This window comes from Chenopodium album, chromosome 8, assembly GCF_948465745.1.
Source record: "Chenopodium album chromosome 8, dcCheAlbu1.1, whole genome shotgun sequence".
Classification (NCBI taxonomy): Eukaryota; Viridiplantae; Streptophyta; class Magnoliopsida; order Caryophyllales; family Amaranthaceae; genus Chenopodium; species Chenopodium album.
In genome coordinates, this window is record NC_137841.1 from 5,001 (window position 1) to 14,590 (window position 9,590).

The window sequence follows — 9,590 nt, forward strand, 5'->3', positions numbered from 1 at the left end:
TAGGTTTGAGTTAACGAAATCGTTACAAGTTATGAACGGGTAAATTGACCGTTTTAAGGCAAATTGGATGGTTTCACCCACCTTATTGGACACCCGAAGGGTATTAGGGATCATGGTATACATCTCGAAAATTCTTATTTCCAGAAGAAAAAAAGGCAAAAATTTTCAAAATTGAAGGATATTATCCACGCTTTTTGAGGAATTTCGAAGGTTACGGGGCCTGGTGGCGAAAAGTCTTGACGCCCTATGTAACACCCTAGAAATTCCTATCTTATAAAATACCTGTGTTTGCCCTGTTTAAAACTTTAAATAGGAATATCTAAGACAATACCACAACCGTGAAAACAGTTAAGGCAACTATCAAAGACACACAGTGGAAGACTAATTTCAAAACCATTCAAAACAAGTCAACTTGAAAAGTCAATCAACGAAAGTAAAGTCAAACCAAAGTCAAACGAAGTTATATAAAATCAACCTACAACTTGGAACCATTATAGGCCCTTATTAAAACCAAACCGAACTCAAACCTTTTTGTTATTCACGCATAATAATGATTTCATAAATAAATAAAGCAATAAACACATCATATACTTACAGAAACTAGTATGATTCGCTATTCACTCATGCCCATTCATGAATATGCTTCATCACCTGAAAAGCTTCTCTCTACTTGTTTCCACTACTCTCCATTAAAAATGGGTCACCATAGGACCAAGATAAAGACAAGGCCAACAAACACACAAAACACACAATCAGCAAAGCTGATTACATAAGCGTAATTAACACTCAAGCATACAATTCCCTATCAACACACAACTTACCTCGTTGCACCTGTTTTTTTCAAGCATACAACAACCAATAAAACTTCTCACTAAACACTACATAATTTATTTAATGTTGACTACGCATCGAACGGGTTTCCCCCTAACCTCCCCCAAATAAATTGATGTTACTGACACTGGAGCTAACCGTGCCAGCATCAATAACCACTCATAGGTTTACCTTGGATTTTCTCCACTCTGGGAAAAGTTTAATTTGCCTCATGTATTGAATATTTATACCCCTTCTCTAGAAACCCTTCTCCTTAAACTTTCCTATTTTAATTTTCCTAATCTCTTCCCTAATAAAACTTTACTAAAATAAACTTTACTTAAATTAAACACCAACTTAATTAAATTAATTAATTAAATAAACTTTCCTTTTATAAATATTTTCAAACTTATTTAAAACAAATAATTAAAATACTTTAAATAAAAAAATTCAATTAATTAAATACTTGTCAAAATACTTAATTTAATTAAAATATGTATAAAAATACGAGGTATTACACCCTAGGGGATACATCTTAGGGTCATATAATTTCGTTTGGAAGTTGTGAACGGGTAAATTGACCGTTTTAAGGCAAATTGGATGGTTTTACCCACCTAATTGGACTCCCGGAGGGGTATTAGGGACCATGGTATACACTCGGAAATTCTTAATTTTGGGCGAAAAAAAGTCAAAAAATTCAAAAATTGAAGGCTATTATCCACGCTTTTGAGGAATTTCGGAGGTTACGGGGCCCGGTGGCGAAAAGTCTTGAGGCTCTAGGGTATACATCTCAGTATCATATAATGCCGTTTGGAACCATATATGACCAATATATGTTGTCATAAATGTACGTGGTAGGCTCGCGTTCACGAAATCGATGCAAGTTGTGAACTGGTAAATTGACCATTTTAAGGCAAATTGGATGGTTCCACCCACCTAATTGGACACTCGGAGGGTATTTGGGAACATTCTAAAGATCTGGGCAATTTTTATTTCTGGTCAAAAAAGGGTCCAAAAATTCCAAAATTAAAGGCTATTATCCACGCTTTTTGAGGAATTTCGGAGGTCACGCGGCCCGGTGGCGAAAAGTCTTGAGTCCCTAAGGGATATATCTTAGGGTCATATAATGCCATTTGAAACCATATATGACCATTAAATGTTGTCGTAAATGTCCATGGTAGGTTTGAGTTCACGAAATCGGTGCAAGTTGTGAATTAGTAAATTGACCGATTTAAGTCAAATTGGATGATTTTGCCCACCTAATTGGACTTTTGGAGGGTATTTGGGACCATGCTAAACATCTCGGTAATTTTAATGTTCGGGCAGAAAAAGGTTAGAAAATTCCAAAATAAAAGGCAAAATCCACGCTTTTTGAGGAATTTCGAAGGTCACGGGGCCTGGTGGCGAAAAGTCTTGAATCCCTATGGGATACATTTCGGGATGATATAATGCCGTTTGGAACCATATATGACCATTATATGTTTTCATAAATGTCAGTGGTAGGCTTGAGTTCACGAAATCGGTAATAATTGTGAACGGGTAAATTGACCGTTTTAAGGCAAATTGGATGATTCCACTCACCTAATTGTACTCCAAAAGGATATTAATGACCATGGTAAACTTCTCGGCAAATTTTATTTTCGGGCGAAAAAAGGTGAAAAAATTCCAAAATTGAACGCTATTATCCTTGTTTTTTGAGGAATTTCAGAGGTTACAAGGCCCTGTGGCAAAAATTCTTGAGTCCCTATGGGATACATCTTAGGGTCATATAATTCCGTTTGGAACCATACATGACCAATATATGTTGTCATAAATGTCTGTGGTAGGCTTGAGTTCACGAAATCGGTGCAAGTTGTGAACAGGTAAATTAACCGTTTTAAGGCAAATTAGATGGTTTAACCCACCTAATTGGACTCCCGGGGGTATTAGGGATCATGGTAAACATATCGACAATTTTTTTTCCAGGGGAAAAATGGTCTAAAAATTCCAATATCGGAGGTCACGAGGCCTAGTGGAGAAAATTCTTGAGGCTCTAGGGGATACATCCCAGGGTCATTTAATGTCGTTTGGAACCATAGATGACCATTAAATGTTGTCGTAAATGTCCGTGGTAGGTTTGAGTTCACGAAACCGGGGCAAGTTGTGAACGGTTAAATTGACCGTTTTAAGGCAAATTGGATTGTACCACCCACCTCATTGTACTCCCGGAGGGTATTAGGGACTATGGTAAACTTCTCAGCAATTTTTATTTTCAGGCGAAAAAAAGTCAAAAAAAATCAAAAATTGAAGGTTAGTATCCACGCTATTTGAGGAATTTCGGAGGTTACAAGGCCTAGTGGCGAAAAAACTTGAGGCCCTAAGGGATACATCTCATGGTCATATAATTCTGTTTCGAACCATATATGACCAATATATGTTGTCATAAATGTATGTAGTTTTTATTATTATTATTATTGCTTCCTTGTTGGTTATTATTATTGTTTTTATTATGCTTAATATAATTGTTTTATATAATTGCTTATAGCTTTTAACCATGCTTAATTTTATTGCTTTGTTTAGTTTAAATTTAATTATGTGCGAGTAGTTTAATTCTAGGGTTCTTGGGGATCCATAAATAATATGAAAGGATGATTTATTATTGTTGATTGTCAATGCTTGATTGATTTCCTATTGATTGATTTAATGCTATGCAATTATATTTAGCCAGGTTTAATTGTATCAAGCCTATAAATGTCCAACATTGCCCCTAAAACATGTTCAAATTCTTGTAAATGAACCTTTTTTTTTGGCAATTACATGAAGAATTTTTTTTGTTGAACCAGAGGGGCAAGCCCCAAAAATGAAACAAGAGAAGTACGTACAAACTAAAAGAGAAAAGCACAATAGGTGATAGGATTACAGAAAGCAAAGAACAAAAAATAAACCCCGCCACCACACCCTAAACCCTGACATACGTATATGATGTCACTTTGGAACAATAGCATGAGGAATAAGAAAGAAAAAAAGAAAAAACAAAAGGTTGTTAAATGTTCCATTAGCTTGCAGTTAATCACAAGTCACAACAAATGCCGCCAAATATTCATGCAACATTACCTAGAGATTTAAGGGAGGGGGATACTACACTTCACCAGTATATCTTTTTTTGACACAATAAGATTTTGGAAAGCAAACGAATACATACTTGGCAACTTTATAAACTTGATTGCTTGCTGAGCACGCTCACAACAATGGAATGATGAGAAACTACACAGCATTCCGGTGTAATTCATCTTAATCAATTCTACACTTCTTGACTTTGAAGAAGATAATAGCTAAATAATAGCGAGAGGAACAGAGTAAGGATGCAAGATACAATAAAAGAATTGCTGCCACAGAACCAATTGCATATCAAATCCACATAACCAAAGTTGAATTGTAGCTGAAAGTTCCCAAGGCAAAGATTCCCAGCAGAAATCTGACTTGACCAAAGCACCCCCAACCAAAAACATTGTCATAAGCATGTCAGGACAATAAGCCTGTTTAAGTTTGACTGATAGGCAAATCAAATACAAACAATTACATCTCTTGCCATGACATTAACCCATGCCTGTGCTAGTCCCTGTTACAGGTCGCAACATTTGATGACTCAAAGACTGGCCACTCCCTTGAGCACCAAACATGACACTTGACGGCATCCCTGAGGAAGAAGGTTGTATGGCTGAAAGCGGCAAGCGGGGCCCAAAAGAGAACATTTGCTGACGTGGTACAAAAGACATCTGTGGATGGTTCATTTGGCTATTGGCATAGCCAGAAACCCCAGGCTGTGACGGTGATGCTACTGGTGGTTTACTGTTGATATTATTATTAACTTGACCAGACAAATTTATTGGTGAAGGAACTCCACTGGTTCCAAATCTAGTAGTACAAGCACGAGCCCTTTCACCAGCCAGCCTTTGCCTCGTTTTCTCAACTTGTTCACATTCCTTCATTAATAAGGTCTCCACTTCGGCAAATTGCTTCAGCTTCAATTCCAATCTCTTCAACTGCTTCACCACAAAATGTTGCTTATATTTTCACAGGAATTGTAAAAGGAAACTAACAACATAAGATACTCACACTCCACAAGATTAAATCCCTAATTTATTAGCTGATAATTAAAAGTGTATTTGCAAGGCTAATCTGGCCTTCGCCTTTCACAATATGAAAATAATGTTCACCAACCAGAGTAAATCAACATATTATTTGAATACACAACAAAAAGCCTTGTTACATGCTACTTCAAATTTAATAACTTTCCAATTGACCAGGTTCCAAAGAAAGACTTTTGGAAAAAGGGTCATATAGAAGAATAAATTTAATTGACCAAGTTCCAAGGAAAGACTTTTGGAAAAAGGGTCATATAGAAGAATAAAATTTAGGCTCTAACACATCAAAGCAAGAGAACTAACAAGCTTGTTTTGGACAATTACATGGTCTTCTTTATGCCATCAAAATACTAAATTAAGCCATAATCACCAAATCCAGCTATCAGACTGTCTTATTTTGTTCATGAAATTAACATTGGCAAATTAGAATTGGAAACAAAAAGTTTAAGGACACTAATACCTGATGATTTATAATATTAGCAGACAGCCTCTGTATCTCCCGCTCTTCATGGTCTGCAAACAATTTTGCTTTCATTGTTGCAGCAGCAAGACCAGCTTTTGCAGCACATTTGACTTTCTCAGCAGATAATGAAGATGCTTCTGAATTTAATTTGTCTAGATCCCAAGAACTTTGTTTGGTCAAATTCAAATAGAATATCAAGAAAAAGAGTCCCTACTTACTAAACCGATATCAATAAAAACATTCATTCAACCAAAGGTTTTAGAAGAGTAGAAGAAAAGAAGATAAAGCAACACCTTACCTTTCAGCTGACTGAATTCTCTCTGCACAGGACCTTCATCTGAATCCATCCCAAAACCCTAAAACCCTAAACCCTAAACCCTAAACCCTGAACCCTAAATCCTAAACCCTAAACCCTTAACCCTTAACCCTAAACCCTAAACCCTAAACCCTAAACCCTGAACCCTAAACCCTAAACCCTAAACCCTAAACCCTGAACCCTGAAACCCTGAAACCCTGAAACCCTAAACCCTAAACCCTAAATCCTAAACCCCTAAACCCGAAAGCCTAAACCCTATGATTGGAGATACCATTGTTTCTGGTACAGAAGTTCCTATTAAAATGGGAAATGCCCTACTTTTGACCTATATGCCCTTAGGCACGACCATACATAACATAGAAATCACACTTGGAAGGGGTGGACAATTAACTAGAGCAGCGGGTGCTGTAGCAAAACTGATTACAAAAGAAGGGTAATCGGCCACATTAAAATTACCTTCCGGGGATGTTCGTTTGATATCCAAAAACTGCTCAGCAACAGTTGGACAAGTGGGAAATGTTGGAGTAAACCATAGAAGGTTGGGTAGAGCCGTCTTGAGGCACTAGTAAATACATCTTAGGGTCATATATTGTCATTTAGAACCATATATGACCATTATATGTTGTCATAAATGTCCGTGGTAAGCTTGAGTTCACGAAATCGATGCAAGGTTTGAACTGGTAAATTCACCGTTTTAAGAAAAATTGGATGGTTCCACCCACCTGATTGGACTCCCGGAGGATATTTGGGACCATGCTAAACATCTCGGCATTTTTTATTTCCGGGCAAAAAAAAGTCAAAATATTCAAAAATTAAAGACTATTATTCACGCTTTTGAGGAATTTCGAAGGTCACGGGGCCCGGGGGCGAAAATTCTTTAGGCCCTAAGAGAAACATCTCAGGGTCATATAATGCCGTTTGGAACCATGTATGACCATTAAATGTTGACGTAAATGTCCGTGGTAGGTTTGAATTCACAAAATTGTTGCAAGTTGAGAACAGGTAAATTGACAGTTTTAAGTCAAATTGGATGGATCCGGCCACCTAATTGGACTTCGGGAGGGTATTTTGGACCATGCTAAACATCTCGGCAATTTTTATTTCCGGGCAAAAAAAGGTTAAAAAAATTCCAAAAATTGAAGGCTATTATCCACGCTTTTTGAGGAATTTTGGAGGTCACAGGGCCCGGTGGCGAATAGTCTTGAGCCCTAGGAGATACATCTCAGGGTCATATAATGCCGTTTGGAACCATATATGACCATTAAATATTTTCATAAATGTCCGTGGTGGGCTTGAGTTCACAAAATCGGTAAAAATTTTAAACGGGTAAATTGACCGTTTTAAGGCAAGCTGGATGGTTCCACCCACCTATTTGTACTCACGGAGGATATTAGGGACCATGGTAAACTGATCGTCCATTTTATTTTTGGGCTAACAAAGGTCAAAATTCCAAAATTAAAAGCTATTATCTACACTTTTGAGGTATTTCGGAGGTTACGGGGCCTAGTAGCGAAAAGACTTGAGGCCCTACGAGATACATCTCATGGTCATATAATGCCGTTTGGAACCATATATGACCATTTTATTTAGTCATAATGTCTGTGGTAGGTTTGAGTTAACGAAATCGTTACAAGTTATGAACGGGTAAATTGACCGTTTTAAGGCAAATTGGATGGTTTCACCCACCTTATTGGACACCCGAAGGGTATTAGGGATCATGGTATACATCTCGAAAATTCTTATTTCCAGAAGAAAAAAAGGCAAAAATTTTCAAAATTGAAGGATATTATCCACGCTTTTTGAGGAATTTCGAAGGTTACGGGGCCTGGTGGCGAAAAGTCTTGACGCCCTATGTAACACCCTAGAAATTCCTATCTTATAAAATACCTGTGTTTGCCCTGTTTAAAACTTTAAATAGGAATATCTAAGACAATACCACAACCGTGAAAACAGTTAAGGCAACTATCAAAGACACACAGTGGAAGACTAATTTCAAAACCATTCAAAACAAGTCAACTTGAAAAGTCAATCAACGAAAGTAAAGTCAAACCAAAGTCAAACGAAGTTATATAAAATCAACCTACAACTTGGAACCATTATAGGCCCTTATTAAAACCAAACCGAACTCAAACCTTTTTGTTATTCACGCATAATAATGATTTCATAAATAAATAAAGCAATAAACACATCATATACTTACAGAAACTAGTATGATTCGCTATTCACTCATGCCCATTCATGAATATGCTTCATCACCTGAAAAGCTTCTCTCTACTTGTTTCCACTACTCTCCATTAAAAATGGGTCACCATAGGACCAAGATAAAGACAAGGCCAACAAACACACAAAACACACAATCAGCAAAGCTGATTACATAAGCGTAATTAACACTCAAGCATACAATTCCCTATCAACACACAACTTACCTCGTTGCACCTGTTTTTTTCAAGCATACAACAACCAATAAAACTTCTCACTAAACACTACATAATTTATTTAATGTTGACTACGCATCGAACGGGTTTCCCCCTAACCTCCCCCAAATAAATTGATGTTACTGACACTGGAGCTAACCGTGCCAGCATCAATAACCACTCATAGGTTTACCTTGGATTTTCTCCACTCTGGGAAAAGTTTAATTTGCCTCATGTATTGAATATTTATACCCCTTCTCTAGAAACCCTTCTCCTTAAACTTTCCTATTTTAATTTTCCTAATCTCTTCCCTAATAAAACTTTACTAAAATAAACTTTACTTAAATTAAACACCAACTTAATTAAATTAATTAATTAAATAAACTTTCCTTTTATAAATATTTTCAAACTTATTTAAAACAAATAATTAAAATACTTTAAATAAAAAAATTCAATTAATTAAATACTTGTCAAAATACTTAATTTAATTAAAATATGTATAAAAATACGAGGTATTACACCCTAGGGGATACATCTTAGGGTCATATAATTTCGTTTGGAAGTTGTGAACGGGTAAATTGACCGTTTTAAGGCAAATTGGATGGTTTTACCCACCTAATTGGACTCCCGGAGGGGTATTAGGGACCATGGTATACACTCGGAAATTCTTAATTTTGGGCGAAAAAAAGTCAAAAAATTCAAAAATTGAAGGCTATTATCCACGCTTTTGAGGAATTTCGGAGGTTACGGGGCCCGGTGGCGAAAAGTCTTGAGGCTCTAGGGTATACATCTCAGTATCATATAATGCCGTTTGGAACCATATATGACCAATATATGTTGTCATAAATGTACGTGGTAGGCTCGCGTTCACGAAATCGATGCAAGTTGTGAACTGGTAAATTGACCATTTTAAGGCAAATTGGATGGTTCCACCCACCTAATTGGACACTCGGAGGGTATTTGGGAACATTCTAAAGATCTGGGCAATTTTTATTTCTGGTCAAAAAAGGGTCCAAAAATTCCAAAATTAAAGGCTATTATCCACGCTTTTTGAGGAATTTCGGAGGTCACGCGGCCCGGTGGCGAAAAGTCTTGAGTCCCTAAGGGATATATCTTAGGGTCATATAATGCCATTTGAAACCATATATGACCATTAAATGTTGTCGTAAATGTCCATGGTAGGTTTGAGTTCACGAAATCGGTGCAAGTTGTGAATTAGTAAATTGACCGATTTAAGTCAAATTGGATGATTTTGCCCACCTAATTGGACTTTTGGAGGGTATTTGGGACCATGCTAAACATCTCGGTAATTTTAATGTTCGGGCAGAAAAAGGTTAGAAAATTCCAAAATAAAAGGCAAAATCCACGCTTTTTGAGGAATTTCGAAGGTCACGGGGCCTGGTGGCGAAAAGTCTTGAATCCCTATGGGATACATTTCGGGATGATATAATGCCGTTTGGAAC

At 36.8% G+C, this 9,590-nt stretch overlaps 1 protein-coding gene across 1 annotated transcript; it reads right to left on the reverse strand.

Moving 5' to 3' along the window:
• Positions 1–4,159: 4,159 nt before the first annotated feature.
• Positions 4,160–5,749, reverse strand: LOC145641472 (SWI/SNF complex subunit SWI3C-like). Its single transcript, XM_081692281.1, has 3 exons — positions 5,696–5,749; positions 5,395–5,549; positions 4,160–4,832 (listed from the first exon to the last, which is right to left on the reverse strand). Exons 1-3 carry the CDS (start codon positions 5,742–5,744, stop codon positions 4,386–4,388), a joined length of 651 nt encoding a protein of 216 aa, XP_081548407.1. The 5' UTR covers positions 5,745–5,749; the 3' UTR covers positions 4,160–4,385.
• Between the last annotated feature and the right edge of the window lie 3,841 nt (positions 5,750–9,590).